General features: G+C 34.3%; 3 protein-coding genes across 5 annotated transcripts; 2 read left to right on the forward strand and 1 right to left on the reverse strand.

Annotated features, from left to right (window-relative positions):
- Positions 1 to 5,771: 5,771 nt before the first annotated feature.
- On the forward strand, positions 5,772 to 9,812 carry LOC130817508 (dnaJ protein homolog). 2 transcript variants are annotated; one of them, XM_057683249.1, is made up of 7 exons: positions 5,772 to 5,930; positions 6,027 to 6,216; positions 7,910 to 8,075; positions 8,155 to 8,296; positions 8,414 to 8,690; positions 8,791 to 8,989; positions 9,133 to 9,812. In XM_057683249.1, the coding sequence occupies exons 2-7, from the start codon at positions 6,067 to 6,069 to the stop codon at positions 9,459 to 9,461; spliced, it is 1,263 nt and encodes a 420-aa protein (XP_057539232.1). In that variant the 5' UTR covers positions 5,772 to 5,930; positions 6,027 to 6,066; the 3' UTR covers positions 9,462 to 9,812. The 2 variants fall into 2 exon arrangements, with proteins under 2 accessions (XP_057539232.1, XP_057539233.1); XM_057683250.1 differs by having other exon boundaries at positions 5,807 to 5,936.
- A 2,017-nt stretch (positions 9,813 to 11,829) lies between these two features.
- LOC130817509 (dnaJ protein homolog) lies at positions 11,830 to 15,364 on the forward strand. The gene is made up of 7 exons (XM_057683251.1): positions 11,830 to 12,010; positions 12,124 to 12,315; positions 13,034 to 13,199; positions 13,287 to 13,428; positions 13,519 to 13,792; positions 13,980 to 14,178; positions 14,760 to 15,364. Exons 2-7 carry the CDS (start codon positions 12,166 to 12,168, stop codon positions 15,086 to 15,088), a joined length of 1,260 nt encoding a protein of 419 aa, XP_057539234.1. The 5' UTR covers positions 11,830 to 12,010; positions 12,124 to 12,165; the 3' UTR covers positions 15,089 to 15,364.
- An 851-nt stretch (positions 15,365 to 16,215) lies between these two features.
- Positions 16,216 to 17,969, reverse strand: LOC130817764 (uncharacterized). Of its 2 annotated transcripts, XM_057683638.1 has the most exons (3): positions 17,718 to 17,969; positions 16,937 to 17,181; positions 16,216 to 16,858 (listed from the first exon to the last, which is right to left on the reverse strand). In XM_057683638.1, exons 2-3 carry the CDS (start codon positions 17,174 to 17,176, stop codon positions 16,304 to 16,306), a joined length of 795 nt encoding a protein of 264 aa, XP_057539621.1. In that variant the 5' UTR covers positions 17,177 to 17,181; positions 17,718 to 17,969; the 3' UTR covers positions 16,216 to 16,303. The 2 variants fall into 2 exon arrangements, with proteins under 2 accessions (XP_057539621.1, XP_057539622.1); XM_057683639.1 differs by lacking the exon at positions 17,718 to 17,969 and having other exon boundaries at positions 16,937 to 17,698.
- Between the last annotated feature and the right edge of the window lie 128 nt (positions 17,970 to 18,097).

Below are 18,097 nucleotides of genomic sequence, written 5' to 3' on the forward strand. Positions count from 1 at the left end.
GTATGTGGATGAGATGAAAACAAATAGAGTGGGACAATTGCTAATAAAAGAAAACTGTACAAAATCACTTGAACAAATTAAGTCTACTAATTTTATTTACTTTTTTCACACTTATCAAAATAATATTTTAACGATTAATATTTGTATAATTAAAACATATAGAAAATTAATTTTAATAATATATGCTTTGATATAAATCAACATAAAATTCCACTTAACTATATTTTGACATATATATTAAGAATAAAAGACAAATATTATTTAACTAGCTTAAAAGCTAATAAAAACCGTCAACACTTAGATTAACCAGACCAACTAAAAAAGTGAACGTTGAACTGTCAAAATGTATTTGCCAAACACACCCAACAAAGAAAAATAGCAACCAGAATGAATTAGTTTAGTAGGTATATAGAAATAAATATTCAACCTCATTTTATTTTAATATTGTAGATTCGTTCTTAGTAGAAGTTGTTAATGAAACAAACATATCTTCTTTACTTAAGTTGGCTATTTAATTACCTCGTTTTGATGTTAATCAAGTAAATATTTGATTAAGTTTATTATTTATTAGTTGGATTAATGAATTTCAGATTCGAAAAAACAATACACTCCATAATTAATGGAACTTAATATATCAAAATACTCCATCCAAACTCAAAATTCAAATAAACAATTAATAATTTTTGTATGACTTGACTTAAACTTAGGTGGAAAAGTATATAACGTCATTTTGGGTGTCCGTTAAATTTATCTCTATTTTAAAGCCGTATTAGATCTAAAGACTCCCTTAAAGAAGGCTGTATCAAATAACAATGTAATAGAGGAAATACTTTACGATTAAATCTCCTTTGTAATGATTGTAACTTTTTCTATATAAAATTTTATTTGATTAAAATTATTGTGTATTTGATCGATTGTTACCATGTTCTAAATGTCATATAACACTTTTATCGATGGATTATTAGATTCCTTTAAAACAATTTCATGTGGAAAGTTTTATTTTCATTGTGAAGTTGTGTGGCTTATTAATTTTTTTTATATCAATTTTTGGAACACACAAAACAATGTTTAATCAAGAATTTCTTTAATCAATTGTCGTATCAATAGCTTTCTTTTTTTTATAGAACGTATCAATATTTTAAAGAACACACAAAACTAGTCTGTTTGCAAATTTCGCCAAATTAATTAGAGAATTATCATTATTTGTCTATAAATAACAAATTATATTGTATATAAAATATTAAATATAAAATAATTAATAATTATGATAATCGATTGTAATTGGGACTGATTTTCAACTAAAGTTAGAGTTGAAGGATCACTATCCCAGTGCCCACCGACCAATTTTTAACTGATATGCAGATTATATATTTTTAATAGGTGAATTTGGGGAAAACTTCTTAATTTTAGGTATTTAATATTTTCGACTGTTTTCCTACTTGCTGTTAATCGCAAATTATCAATCGCATGTTAATAGAAAAAGAGTTGATATTCTTAATAAATTCCTACTAGCAGTCACAGTCGAAATTCTAACTACAGATTTTTCGTCGTTTATCGTAATTATGTGTTTTTTTAGTGAATCTTAATATCCATTTTAGGAAGATTCTTTAATATTCAACATAGGTAATTTTGACACGTTACTAATGCGTTGCATTTATGTTGTGTATTTGAGGCCGTGTATTCCCAAATCTCCATTATTGATGAAAAATGTGGTTATAGTGTCTTTTATTTCATTAATTGCATAACTTTTGATATGATGGCTTGCTCATCATTTCTTTTGTTGATAATACCTCAAAATTTATGTCACGGCAACCCGAGAAATGAGAGATCCCAATTTTAGTACTATGAGAGACATTGTGTGTGGGCGTGTGGGGTGACTTGATTTGGCTATAGAGGGGTTTCTTGAGGGTGTGTAAAGTTATCGATCGTATATGGCCTCTAATTTCTCCCCTATATGAAAAAGATAATTAAAAAAGAAAATATGTTAAGTTTATTAATAAAATCTATATATTTAGCGCAAAATAAAAATTTTATACAGAGTCCCTAAATTTTTTAAGACGACTCTGTTTGACCAATGAAAAATAAGACAATAAAAGGCAGACAATGGGCTTAATACTTCAAAGGATGCAAGTCTTCGTTAGGGATGGCAACGGGTCGGATCTGAACCGGGTCCAGGTGGACTCGGATCCAGATCCGTTTTCAGGAACAGGATCCAGATTCGGACCCGGATTCGCGGGTCCAGTTTTGCAAGACCCAGATCCTGATCCGCGGATACTGCGGATCCAGTACCGAATCCGGGTCCAAAACGGATCTGACTTGTTGTTTTTTTTGTATTTTTGAATGTGTTGAGATTGCAATAAAGTGATATTTATAGACTAATGTTAATAATATATATAATTTCACAATCAATCACCCACAAGATCAATTGACATCAAAATTCCACAACTTTATCCAACATTATAAATTGATTTCCAGGGAAAAAAAAACTTAATACAATGCACAACACAAGCACCAGTTCAAAGAAACATTCCAATTAATACTTAATAGTTTGTATGCTAAAATTTATTTTTCAACTCATTGGTATCGTTCAAAGAAATTGGTATTTAGAGAACAAATGCTTCAAAGACAGAAAAAATATACCAGGCGAAAGTAAGAACAGTTGACATAGCCACCTCAAGAAGACATGAGCAAGGGTTTGATTGGAGATGATTGATTGAAGAAGGAGAATTTTGGCGTTTATGTTGTTGTTCTTCATCATCATCTTAATTTACTAGTCATCAATTACCATTGAACTCAACATAAATCAAAAATTACCATTGAACTCAACAATTCAACATAAATCAACCACTCAACATAAATCAAAAATTACCATTGAACTCAACATAAATCAATCACTAAACTCAAATAAATAAAAAAAACTACTCAACAATTCAACATAAATCAAAAGTATTTTAGGAAAAAACAAAAAAAAAAAAAATTGGGTTTATTACCCTCAAATTCGCCTGTGAGGAGAGGGGAGGAGTACGCGGTGGCCGGTGGCTGTCGGCAAGCAGTGAGGGCGCCTGTGGGCTGTCGGCAGGGGCCGAGGGTGTGCGTGAGAGGCTGAGAACAGTGAGGGAAGCTGGGAAGGGAAGGGAACTGAGACTGAGCCACAGAGGTTTTTTGTAATATATATTTTAATATATATTTAATATATATATATATATATATATATATATACATATATATATATATATATACATATATATATATATATATATATATATATATATATACATATATATATATATATATATACATATATATATATATATACATATATATATATATATACATATATATATATATATATACATATATATATATATATATACATATACATATATATATATATATATACATATATATATATATATATACATATATATATATATATATACATATATATATATATATATACATATATATATATATATATATACATATATATATATATATCCATATATATATATATATATATATATATATATATGGGTCCTCCAGATCCGTGGGTCCGGGTCTGGATATTTTTCTCAGATTCGGATCCGGATCCGTGAAATTTAAACGAATCCGGATCCGACGAGTTCAATTTTTTAGGATCCAGATCCGTGAAAACGAATACGGATCCACGGATCCGGGTCGGATCCAATACCCATTGTTATCCCTAGTCTTCGTCATGAATCAAGGGATGCTAGTGAAGATTTCTTTAAATTTAAATTCATTTACTTTTGAAGTTTCTTTAACTTTCTCTTTAATTTAACTGTTCCGGCTATGAAGAGAACAATCAACACTCTCGGTAAAGTTGAAGAGATTGCATTTTAAGGTTCACAATGGATATGAACTACTGGGGAGGTCTGAGTTGTTTTTCCGGCTATTTCACTCCGTATTCTTGCACAATGTAGCAAATGAGGGCCGGAGAGAGGTCCTCCGGGGGTCCTCCTGCGATGATTAAGTTAGTAAGGATTATGAAATAATTGCTGCTAAAGCTTGTACGAAATGTTAGCTATATTTTTATGAGAGAGTAATGCTTGGATTTCAGTGTCAAAAGTTATGTTACCTTTGGTGATGCAAGGTATCGTATATTTATTATGGTAGGCCTTAGGAGAGGTTCCCTAAAACCCTAATGGCAGTTTAGGCTTTTATCTTAAATGAAATCTTTCTCGAGATCAGTGGAGAGAGAAATAAAATATTTCGTAAGCCTTCGTGGCTCTTGGTGGTTTGCTGATCCTTACACCCTAGTCCCCCCCTCTTATCTTTTAGTATACCTATGTGGGTAGGGTACGAGGTAAGTGTGGTGTCATGCCTTATACAAGTATTGACAGCTTTTCTGCGCATAACTGTAGTTGTCTCCTTCCACGTCCTCGTTTTCGTTGCCACCGTTCTGCAGGATCAACCATCTTGCAGGTACTTATATTCTTCTTTCTCTGTTAGGATTCTTTTGATATGACCCTACTGCTTCTGTGAGTCCTATCGTCCTGAATCTTAGATGAGGAGTATGTTTAGTCCCATAGGGAGCTAAGTTGTCTTTCCCAGGGAGTTGACACCTCTGAAAGGGTCCTTGTTGTTTCGTCCTATCCTTCGTTCGTGGTGGTGATTGGAATTTCTCCTCTTTCAGGGTTTTGGGACTAAGGGTCATGTTCCAGCACATACATTAACTTTAATGATTTTACGGTTGATTGATCTTTGGTACATTCATTTTAGTGAAAATGTTCTATTTACTTTTTGACACTATTTACTTATTACTTTTAATTGTATTTTATTCTTAATCTATAAATTAAAACATAGTCAAATGAGTTCTTATTTGATTCATCTCAATGCAAAGATTATTAATATTCACTTTTTATAATATTTCGTTATATATAATAAGTGACATCAAGTATTAAATAAGTGCATTGGATAACGTGAAAAAGTAAATGAAACATTTTCATTGGAATGGAGGCAATATTAAATCGTGAGAATTTAGCATCTTATTTTCTTTACAAAATTTCTTTAACAATTGTGAAGTCTAATTTAGTCATTATGTTCGTTTGGGTCATCGGGTCAATTTCAGGTTAATTGGATCGTTCTAAAAAGAATATTGTATCCATGTTGGTTTTTACATAATTATAAATCCATTTTTAAAATCAAATAAAATCGAATTCTATTATAAAGTCGGGTAAATATCAAATTATCGTCCCTTTTTAAATCTTTTCAGCCACAACCCAACAAGTAGAAATAAAAAATAGAGAAATTTCATGTGTTGACCATGAGTTTTTGGCTTTTCCACAAATGTTTTTTAAATCGGCGTGGTGACCTTAAGTTTCTAACTTTTTCACGCGGTAGACAAAATGTTAATTTTTTAGTTAAATTAAGTTCTTATTAACTTAATTTCAAAATGACAAATTCTTTATTAAGATCGTCTCACCGTAAGATATGGCCTGGCCTAATTTTTAATTTCTTAAAATTTAATGAAAAAAACTGTTTTTATTTAGTCAATTGCTTTGTAAGTTTAACTTTGGACTACTTGTATAGACTCGTTTCACGATAAGACGGTCTCATACAAGACTTGTTGTTTCAAAATATGTGGTCCATTAGGTTAATCACAACATTTATTTTTTAAAAAATGACAAATATGACATTATATTTGATAAAAAATAGTATAAAGTTAAGAAAAAAGATTTCCAATTATATAGCACTTGAAAAAGTTAAAAGCAAAGTTCACATAAATTAAAAAAAATTGTCTATGGAGAAGTAAAAAGTTTAGAAAAAAAAAAACAAAAACAAATTCTTCACCGTTCAATTCAATCGAATAAAAAGAGGAAGAAAAGAGAAGAGAAAAACCCTCTCGCCGTCGTGTACTTCTTACCCTCTTCTCTCTTTCCCTCTCTTCCTTCACACAACGAACAAAAATCGTACGTGTATGATTTGCTTTCTTCATTGAAATTTCCTTATTTTTAGGATCTGTAGAACTGATTCATTTGTTTTTGATACACCTTTTTTGATTTCAGTTGCATAGAGGAGGAATTTGAGTGAAAGAAGAAGAACAAGATGTTTGGAAGAGCACCCAAAAAAAGTAATAATACGAAGTATTATGAGATCTTGGGAGTGCCGAAAAGTGCTTCTCCTGATGATCTAAAGAAGGCTTATAAGAAAGCTGCCATTAAGAATCATCCTGATAAGGGCGGTGATCCTGAAAAGGTTTTAATATATTCATCTTTTTAAATTCTAGGTATATAATTGTTGATGTATATTAGGTTGATGGTAATGGGTTTCATTGGGTCATTGCTACAGATCATTTGTCTGATCTGTTTTTGTGAATCTGGATTGCTGTGATCTTAGTATCTTACCGTAGCGTGTTAATTGTTTCGTAAATTTTGCTATCGACTAGCTGGTATTGATTAATCTTACGTAATTCTGTGATTAATATGGATTTTGAGAAAAAATAGTTGAAATTTGCGATGCAATTTTGAGAAAGCTTGAGTTGAGGTTAGGGTTTGAAATTTGCGATGCAATTTTGATGGCTGTCTTTTGTTAAACAAGAGCCAAATCAATCTAGTGGAGGTGATTTTGATCACATTATAACTCAATCTATAGCATGCATCAACGTGGGAGATAATGGAACGGCTAGGGGATTGGAGTGTGTTGATGTTGAGCTTCAAAGAAGCGCAAATGGGAGGAAGAACAAAGCTGCTCCAACGAGCACATAGGGTGGTCGAATGCAGATAAAGACGCGAGCAGGGTGTGCTCGTCCGAGTAAGTGCTGGCAGAATAGTAAGGACAAATGTGATGTTTTCATATGTGTGTTGTACTATTGGAAGGTTATTTTTTCGGTTTTTTTGGGCTATACGAAGGGCCATTAATAAGAAATTAGAGTAAGGGTGATCATTAGTACTAGACTACTAGCAAGTAAAAAGGTTTGGGACCCAAACAGGGTCTTTTCTAGTATTGGTGAGATAGCTTTATTGTTAGAGGTTGTGAATTATTTTTGTGACTGATTTCTTTATTGTATTGTTGAATTCGCTAAATATATACAATCCTATTTGTGGGGGTGGTACCTTAAACTTGCTTGTTTGTTTTTAATTTTCCATTAGTGTGCTCTATTTTTATTTTGAACCTTCTTTTACACCAATTGAGTGTCCAAACAATTTCATTTCAAGCTCCATTTTAATGGCTCCTATTTTGTTCAAGCTCCAATTAAATGGCTTCCTTTGGCTTTCCTCTGCTGAAGTGGGATTTCCGACTTTCTTTCTTTCAACAATTGAATCCCGCCTTTCTCTCACTTGGCTTCTAATTTCTTCACAGTTGCTTCCTTCATACATCCCTTTTCTCAGTTGGAGCTTCCTTCATACGTGACTTCTGATTTCTTCTCAGCTTGAGTTTTAGCTTCTGATTTCTTTGTTTATTGCTCTGCTTCATATTGCATCTGGGTTTAGCTTCAGGAAGATTTTGGTCGGCTGTAACTGAAGATAGAATTTTGTATTTAGGGGGAAGGGGGAAGGTGGAAGGGGGAAGGGAAGGGGTTTGTCGCAGGGGAGGGGAGGGGAGCCATTGCATGAAACTTTAACAAAAGTAAGCCAAGGGATGTGATGGGGGAAGGGCACAATTGGAAAAGTTTCTAAATTTTTTTTCCGTTTTCTTTCCCTTTTTTTTTTTTTTTTTTTTTTTTGGCAAAATGACCTGTTGCAATGGCTTACGAAATACCCAGCATAGCAGGCCTATCAAATGCTTGGGTTTATTAATCAATCAGTTGGTTTATTTTGAGTGGATTAGTGATAGGTGAGATTTCTTATACTATTAATTATTTTTCTGCTTTTATGTGTTTCAAAAGTTTGTAATGATGTTGTTGAGATGTAGTAGGCTTCTGTTATTAATAAATTTTGTTATTTGGCAGTTTAAGGAATTGGCTCATGCCTATGAGGTTTTAAGTGATCCCGAAAAGCGTGAGATATACGATCAATATGGAGAGGATGCCCTTAAGGAAGGGATGGGCGGTGGCGGTGGAGGACATGACCCATTTGATATCTTCTCCTCATTCTTTGGGGGAAATCCCTTTGGTGGTTAGTATCTTGTCACGTCCAAATTGATTATCCTGGTGTTGCTATAAATGAAGTATCTCACATTTATGATTTGTATTAGGTGGTGGGAGTAGTAGAGGTCGAAGGCAAAGAAGGGGGGAGGATGTCATCCATCCACTTAAGGTTTCATTGGAGGATCTTTACAATGGTACTTCCAAGAAACTGTCTCTTGCTCGTAATGTCATCTGCTCCAAGTGCAAGGGGTGAGCAGTGATCTACGTTGGTCAATTATTTCTTTTTTGAATTGGTTGGTAAAATTATTTCAGCTTATGAAGACTTGTTGATATAATTTTCTTTCTAACTTTTATAATCAACTACAGTAAAGGATCAAAATCTGGTGCTTCAATGAATTGTCCTGGCTGCCAAGGGTCTGGAGTGAAAATCTCAATCAGGCAGCTTGGTCCTTCTATGATCCAGCAGATGCAACATACTTGTAATGATTGCAAGGGTACCGGTGAAACCATTAATGACCGAGACCGTTGCCCACAATGTAAGGGTGAGAAGGTTGTGCAGGAGAAGAAAGTTTTGGAGGTTCATGTTGAGAAGGGAATGCAAAGTAGACAAAAGATTACATTTCCTGGAGAAGCTGATGAGGCCGTATGTATTTGGTCTTTTGAACTACCCATTCTTCTGCCTTTTTTGGATATATGTATGTTAAACCCATTACTTTTTTTTAAAAAAAATTGTATTTTTACAGCCCGACACCGTCACAGGAGATATCGTATTTATCCTACAGCAGAAGGAGCACTCGAAATTCAAGCGAAAGGGTGATGATCTGTTTTACGAACATAACCTTTTGCTAACTGAGGCCCTCTGTGGTTTCCAGTTTGTATTAGCCCATCTCGACAATAGACAATTGCTAATAAAATCCGGGCCTGGAGAAGTTGTTAAACCAGGTAAGATTCATTTTGGTGTTTTTTGATGCTGTTTGGTAGTTCCCCGTAAAAAAGGGTTGTTTGATAATGGGGCATCTATTTTCTGCCTGCTAAACTAGCTGCTAACTTCTAGTGCTTATACACATTCTTGTTCTTTTTTATAGACTCGTTCAAGGCAATAAATGACGAAGGTATGCCCATGCATCAGAGACCATTCATGAAAGGGAACTTATACATCCACTTCACTGTAGAGTTCCCCGATACCCTTACATTAGACCAATGCAAGTCTCTAGAAGCTGTGCTTCCTCCGAGGTCGTCCCCACTGCTTACCGATATGGAGTTAGATGAATGTGAGGAGACAACTCTTCATAATGTCAATATGGAGGAGGAAATGCGCAGGAAGGAGGCTCGAGCCCACCAAGAGGCTTATGATGAAGATGAAGATGAAGATATGCATGGGGGTGGTCAGCGGGTTCAGTGTGCTCAACAATAATCTTGGTTGAAGTTCGTTTACATGAATCTCGAGCTAGTGTCTCTGCTGACCAGAGCTAAGGCATGCCGTAGCGTAAACACTGATGGTTATGTATCGACAACAATATTTTTAAATTTTTGTTCAAGCATCATAGTTTATTGAATCGTAGAGATCATTACGAATTCTTGTCGGGCAAACTGGCAAATTTTCTGTTGAAACAATCTTCTATTTCATTTGTAGTTGGGTGCTTTAAAAAAGGGTTAGGTTTGTGTAGAACATTTTTCCTTGCTAACTAAGATATATAATTGTTGCTAGAAGTTGTGACTTGTTCTAGAATCATTCAAGTAAAGAATGAAGTCCTAAGTGTTTGTACTTTGATTGTTGACTTGCTTTTGTTTATGTACCTGCCTGGCTGCCTAACTGGATCCTTTTATATTGGGCCATTGGCAAATTTCAATCAGTCTAGTACTCATCATCACACCCAGTGTATCTCGATCATAGGAACTATGATCAGGTCTGGAGAGTGAAGGAAGACGAAAATTCATATCCATAAAAGAAAATGCTGTTAAAGAATTTCTTGACTCGAGAAAAATCAACAGATAAATCCTAGAGAAAACCTTAGAAAAATAAGTTCTTGTGTCCAAATAGATCGAGTGAAGCTGGCTCTGCGAGTCTGCATCTAACCGACAACTTGACATAAGATTAAAAATCAATAAAAATATATAAATATAATAAAATAATTAGATAGGTAGAAAAATAAGTAAAAGAATGATCAGTAAAAGGCAAAGAACTAGAATACTCACAGGTACACGAGAGAATATCAATATTCTAGGACATGAATAAGACACCTCTAACTATCCCTATCCCTAGTCAAGTCTTTATATAGGTGTAATGCAAGTTGTTTTTTATTTGTTCCTTCCAAGTTCTTCCAGATTTTCCATTGTGATGGTTTCGATTCTCCTCACGGGGGCGTCAATCACTCTTGCACTCATTACTATTATTTTTTGCTACAATATATGTTCTTAGTTTATTCTCTCATTTCATTAGTTAAATGAGACTATTAGGATAAATAAAAGGGAGTATATTACTATTATCATCCCGTTGATTTTTCTATTTAATGTGTTATTTCTCCTTATGACAAACGAGTATTTGGCAAACTCATCACCCTTCTATCTTCAAACGTATTAGTTTCATAACTTCAGCACTTCGAGTTTTACAAGTTGTAGAGAATCTTTGCATTATAATTTAGGAAGGGGGAGGAAAGGGAAAGATTGATGTGTTTGCTTTTTAAATTTGTTTAAATTTTAAGGATTAATTATTGTGTATAAATTGTAAAGAAGTTTTGCCTTTAATTTACGTTTTTTTTTCTTTGTTTAATGTACTTAGACTCCACTCACACGCATACTGAGAATTTTCTGGAAGTTCATCCATTATAAGGCTATTTCACACTATACACATTTATCTTAGGTGTATTGCAAATATGTTTTCTTTATGAAAAGATGTACCTTATTGATATTAGTAGAACTATCAATACATATAAAGTTCATTTTTCGTTCACGGTCTCAACTCATGGTATTACATTCTGATTCACCTCCTATTAATTGAATTAGCCATGGTCAATGGGTTTTTTGGTAGCATTTATAACACCCAGACCTAATCCAAAATAGTGAAGGCTACCCATATCAGCAAGAAAAATCACAATTATCTTTGTTCAAGTCAATTGATTTCACTATAATAGGAAAGGTATTGACGTTTTCAGCAATTTTCAGTTAAGTATCGTGTTCAATAAATAGCTGATAATTTCTTTTGTTTCCCTTTAGAATCAATTCACTAGAAATCCGATGAGAATCTTAATAGTTCTAATTAGATAATCATTAAAAAAATAAGCGATCTTAATTTAAATATTATTCAGATTTTCAGTTCTATTTCAAATCACAATCTCAACAACTATATACTAATAAAACAATAGCAAAATCAACACTTACACTTACTTTGTTTCCAAAATCCGATCTTATGTAAACAATAATGTGTAAAACTAAAATTTTGCAGCATTACCTTGAAAGTTCAAGTTTATTGGTGCATGCTTTTGAGAATTTAGGTAATATTATAACCCAAAATTTAAAAATAATTAAATTTCATTCCAATTGAAGTATGGAGTCATTCTCTTTTCCTTGGGCCTATCCATGCCAAAAAAACCCAAAAATTTAAAGATAATAGAACAGCACTAACTTTTTATTAAGATCGTCTCACTGTAAGACAGTTTTAATTGGGTCAGTTCAAACTCTTTAAATAAAAAACTGCTTTCTATCCAAGTGTGAATTTAATTTTTTTTTTTTAATGTCTTTTACTTAAAAACTGGTTAAATGAGCTCGTCTAGACATTTTCATAAGACTTGCTAGACTCTAAAATAATAGTACTAATAAATTAAGAAAAGCAAAAAAAATTCTCCACCGCTCGAAACTGTCGAATAAAAGAGGAACCGAAGAGAAGAAAAAACCCTTTTTCGCCGTCGTGTTCTTCTAACCCTTCTTCTCAACTCCCTCTTCTCCGCACAATTCGAAGTGAGATCGGTAAGACTGTGCATCTCTTCATCCGTTAATCCTTCTTCTTGCTTTGAATTTCATTCTTGTTTAGGATCTGCCAGAACTGATTCCTCTACTTGTTTTACAAATATTTGTTTCAGTTGCAAAGAGGAGGATTTTAGAGTGAATTAAGTAGAAGGAAGATGTTTGGAAGGCCGCCCAAGAAGAGTGATAATACAAGGTATTATGAGATCTTGGGAGTACCCAAAACTGCTTCCCCTGAAGATCTGAAGAAGGCTTATAAAAAAGCTGCTATTAAGAATCATCCTGATAAGGGTGGGGATCCTGAAAAGGTTTGCGTTTTTTAGCTTCTAATTTATTATTATATGGGTATTTCTGGGTATTCAAATATTCATTTATTGTTGTATCTCAGATTCATGGTAGTTGATTTTATTGCTATGCGTCTTTGATCTGATCTGTATATATGAATATGGGTTGCTGTGATCTTGCTGTAACGTGTTAATTGTTTAATTGATTATCTTATTGATTTTTCCGGGTTGGTAATGATGATTGATTCATCTTAATTGTGTGATTAAGCTGGAATGTGAGAAATGAGTTGATATTTTTTTAAGGAAAAATTGTCGAAAATAATCTAAACCTTTGGCTCATCTGTTGTAATAATCCTACCTATTGATTATTTTCTAATAATCTCATCTTTAATATATATTTTCTCCCAGCGTACCCTGTGGGTGAGGGGAGAGGTGGGGTTGTGGTGGTTTAGAGGTGGGGTTATGGTGGTTTATATCACTGGGTATGGTGGGAGAAAAAACATACAAAAGGTTGGCTTATTAGAAAATAATCCAAAGGTAGAAAGATTAGATTATTTTTGACAATTTTTCCTATTTATAATGCAATTGATTGAATGCTGGAGTTGAGATGAGGGTTTGAATTTTGTGGATTTAAGAGAGGATGTTTTAAGGTGGTTGGTTCTATGTGCTTTGAAGTTTATGGTGATGCTATTGTTGAACTGTAGTAGGCTTTTGTGATTTGTAAAATTATGGTATTTGGCAGTTTAAGGAATTGGCTCATGCTTATGAAGTTCTAAGTGATCCCGAAAAGCGTGAGATATATGATCAATATGGAGAGGATGCACTTAAGGAAGGTATGGGTGGTGGTGGTGGAGCACATGACCCATTTGATATCTTCTCCTCATTCTTTGGAGGAAATCCCTTTGGCGGTTAGTGTCTTTTTATGTCAAAATCGTTATGGTTGGTGTTGCTATGTATAAAGTATTTGAAACGTACGGTATGTCATTTGTGTTTAGGTGGTGGAAGTAGTAGAGGTCGAAGGCAGAGACGGGGGGAGGATGTTGTACACCCATTGAAGGTTTCTTTGGAGGATCTTTACAATGGTACTTCCAAGAAATTGTCCCTTTCTCGCAATGTCATCTGCTCCAAGTGCAAAGGGTGAGCTATATGTTAGTCGAATTATTCTAGTATATGAAGAGTTTGTTGGTTTAGTTTTTGTTTCTTGAATTGCTTGATGTTCAATTACAGTAAAGGATCAAAATCTGGTGCTTCAATGAATTGCCCTGGCTGCCAAGGGTCTGGAGTGAAAATCTCGATCAGGCATCTCGGTCCTATGATTCAGCAGATGCAACATACTTGTAATGATTGCAAGGGTACCGGTGAAACCATTAATGACCGAGACCGTTGCCCACAATGTAAGGGTGAGAAGGTTGTGCAAGAAAAGAAAGTTTTGGAGGTTCATGTTGAAAAGGGAATGAAAAATGGACAAAAAATAACTTTCCCTGGACAAGCTGACGAGGCTGTACGTATTTGATTTGTTAAATATCCTATTTTGAGTATATATATATATATATATATATATATATATATATATATATATATATATGTATATATAATATATATATATGTATATATATATGTATATATATATATATATATATGTTTGTTTGTTGAACCTTTTTTATTAATCAAATATCATATTATTGCAGCCCGATACTGTCACTGGCGATATTGTGTTTATCTTACAGCAGAAGGATCACTCAAAATTCAAGCGAAAGGGTGATGATCTGTTTTATGAACATACCCTTTCACTAACTCAGGCCCTCTGTGGTTTCCAGTTTGTATTAGCCCATCTGGACAGTAGGCAATTGCTAATAAAATCTCATCCGGGAGAAGTTGTTAAGCCAGGTAATAGTTTCATAGTTTGAATATTGATATTTCTTGATGTGATTTTGACGAATGACAAACATTCACCCGTCTTACTATCTGCAGTTTTGAAATAGTGATAGTGATTTTAGGTTTGGTTTGGGATTATTATGAACTATTGTAAATAAACTCATTAAATCATGTGCACTCAGTGTCACATGATTCGTTAATCACGTCACGAATCACGAATCGAAAAAAGCCAATTATGGTCGGTTTTAGTCTATTTTAGAACTATTTTGAGCGAATTGCAAATTCGAAAGGCGAACTAACTAGCGAATCATGTATCGCTGTGTGCACTTCTTATTTATGTGAAGTTGCTACCTAAGGTCTATCGGAAACGATCTCTTTGTTATCACTAACTATTAGTTTGTGTACATCCGAAAAACACACCCTAGGTGGGAGCCACTTAATGACATATGTTTATTGAAATGTTGTTAGTGTTTGGTAATGTTCTTGCCGTTAGATAGTTTCCTTAATTGTTTGATAACGGGTTATCTGTTTTCTGCCTGCTAATTTAGCTTATGATTTCTAGCGCTCATGCATGTTCTTGCTCGTTCTTGTAGATTCGTTCAAGGCAATTAACGACGAAGGTATGCCCATGCATCAGAGACCATTCATGAAGGGGAATCTATACATCCACTTCACTGTAGAGTTCCCCGATACCTTGACATTGGACCAATGCAAGTCTTTAGAGGCTGTGCTTCCTCCGAAGTCATCACCACAGCTTACTGCTATGGAGTTGGATGAATGTGAAGAGACAACTCTTCACAATGTCGACATCGAGGAGGAAATGCGCAGGAAGGAGGCTCGAGCCCAGCAAGAGGCTTATGATGAAGATGAAGATATGCATGGAGATGGAGGTGCTCAAAGGGTTCAATGCGCTCAACAATAATCCTAATTGAAGGTGACTCGATTGATCTCTATGTCGGGATCTGCTTTCGGGGGCTAATGGTTACATATTGATTAGAGTTATTTTTTTTTTGTTGAAGAATTGTAGTGTATTGAATCATAAGATACCTTGAAGAATACTTGTCCTGAGTTTTTGGAAACAGAATTTTCTATATGTTGCATATGTTAGAGATGTGAGAACTTACAATGGTTAGGCTTGTGTAGAACATTGTTTTCTTCCTGACCACTGTTACATGATTCATTATTTTCCTTTTGTGAATCTTGAATCATAGAAAGTGAATTATGATTGGTTTTGGGCTATCTTAGGGTCATTTTAAGTGAATCGCGAATTTAAAAAGCTAATTAACTGGTGAATTATTTTACATTGTTCCTAATATATATATATATATATATATATATATATATATATATATATATATATATATATATATTGTTAAATGTTTGTTTGATCTTGTATCATTCAAGTGAAGATTGAAGTACTTCCATTTCTTAATTGAGAAAATATTAGTACTTTGATGGTCTGTGTTACCTTACCTCTGATCATTATGGAGACCTTCCTTTTACATTCATATGGCTCTTGTAAGCTCATTATACTTTATAGAGAATAGGAACCATAGAATAGTTTTTGTTCCAATTTGTACATTTAATCATCTATCCCCAAATTTTTGGGTATGGTGGGGCAGATTATCTGGAGATTTTTGTGAGTTCACGGTGTAGCAAATTAAAAGAAATATATCATGTGTCAAGATATAACAAAAAGTAGAGTCTATTCTCATTATATTGCGTAAAAAAATAAAAAAATTCCCACTTTACATAATTTGGGAAAGTATTTCCCACAATACCGTCCACGTGGAAAAGTGTTTTTTTTTTTTAATTTTTTCAAACAAAACCGCCACTTGAGATGGCGGTTTGCCTTAAGCAGAAAAACGCCACATGAAGTGGCGGTTTGGTCAAGGCAAACCGCCATCTCATGTGGCGGTTTGGTCCCTGGTAAACCGCCACTTCTTGTGGCGGTTTGCTTATGGCATTTTATTATTTTTTTTTTCTTTCATTTTAAAATAGTGAACGCAACATGCATTAAAGTAGTTCAATACCATCTATTCCATAATAATCAATTACGAACCGGCTTGTTTTGGAAAAAATAATTATGAAAATAATACAAAGATATATTACAATTATGGAAACTCATACAAGAAGTTCAAGTCATATAAGAATATACAAAGTTTGTTAAACTACAACCCCCGGCCCCTTTTGTTTTGCGCACCGTGGATGATGATGGTGTGAACTCGTCAACCTCTGCAATGACATTAAGAGCAGGAGCTCGTCGTTGACTAGCACTTTGATATGTGATAATCCTTTGCGGAGGCGATGGATGTGGCGGAGGAGTGTTGATGGAAGACGGGGGAACGAACGGCGACATAGTAGCGGATGTCGATGGCGATCTGGAAGACCGACCTCGAGTAGATGAACGCTGGCGGCCTCTTGTGGACCGAGAACTGGATCCTCCGGAAGAGCTACCTCGATGGGCTGAACTCCTTGGAGAAGGAGTGTGGAATGTGTCATCTACCTCGCCAATGACGGGTGGAGTCGGTATGAGGTACTCATAACCCGCCTGACTCAATGCATCGGTCAACGACGCGTTAATGGAGCCTAAGGTCTGAGAACATAGCCGATACCCCACGTCAACTGGCGATGTAGCGGCCCCTTGAATCGTGTCATTACATTGTATGAGTACCGATCGGATGCGCTCAGCCTGTTTGTTATCATTATATTGTTAAAAGAGTTACTAAAAACTATTACTATTTGTTATGAGTGTTGAAAGAAAACGTACCAGTAACGTAGATGTCGGATGGTAATGTGATCCTGGCTGCGCAAATGCGGTGTTCGTTAGGCGTAATATGGAGAAGCGCCTGTACCAACTCATGTACATAGCAGAACTATGACCTGTGAAGTTATCTCCTCCAACCAATGTAGATGCTCGGTCGTTCCACGCATCTACATGCGATCTATGTCGTACGAGGTAGTTCTTGTCCCCAGTCCTCCGATGATCAACTGGGCCCGGCATCGCCATGATCGCTGTTACGTGTTTTTCATCGCCATAAGTGTTATAAAAATCATAAAAATATCATGACTTCCCTCGCATTATCCAAATTTGCAACCAATTCAACATGTTTTTCAATGGGATAATGATCTTTCATGTGATATCTCCACCAATTTGCTACCAATTTGCAACCAATATCATGACTTCCTCACCCCAATACACTATAACGGGAAGTGTAAATTTGAATACAAGAATTTGTGATACTAAGGTATTAGAACACTTATTATAAGGTTCATTTCAAATATAAAAGCTAAAAATACCATGAATATATACAAAAACAATTAAACTAACCTTACAAAGTAATAAACTTTCATTGAAGCATTTCATCAAACACTTTATATGCATACAAAACAAATCCTAAAATTCAACTACAAATGTGTAAAACGTAAGCTTAAATCATGAAAACAATAGAATGTAACAAACAATTAACGTTTTTATAACTTCAATTCAAACAATAATGAACAAAAAAAACAATTTGCATATTGAACAAAAATTAGGGTTTTATTCATACCTTAAAGAGGATGAAAATGAACTAGTACACAAGGAGAAGATGGGAATGTAGTTGATTAGCTTAGTTGAATGAGAGGAATTGTAAATTTGAAGTAAATGAGAGTGAAGAATTTTTTTTTTTAGCAAAACCAGCAGCAACTAAGAATGGAATGGAATGAATGAAAACTCACGACATTTTGGTTGCTTTGTATAGCTACCAAACCGCCACTTCAAGTGGCGGTTTACTTAACATATTTTTTTTTTTTTTAAAAAAAAAATTCCCATTACCAAACCGCCATCTCAGATGGCGTTTTACTCCAGATGCCTGAATAAAACCGCTACTTCATGTAGCGGTTATATTTAAAAAAAAAAAAAAAGTTTTCTCAAAGCTATCCTACGTGA

Source organism: Amaranthus tricolor, chromosome 7 (genome assembly GCF_026212465.1).
Source record: "Amaranthus tricolor cultivar Red isolate AtriRed21 chromosome 7, ASM2621246v1, whole genome shotgun sequence".
NCBI lineage: Eukaryota > Viridiplantae > Streptophyta > Magnoliopsida > Caryophyllales > Amaranthaceae > Amaranthus > Amaranthus tricolor.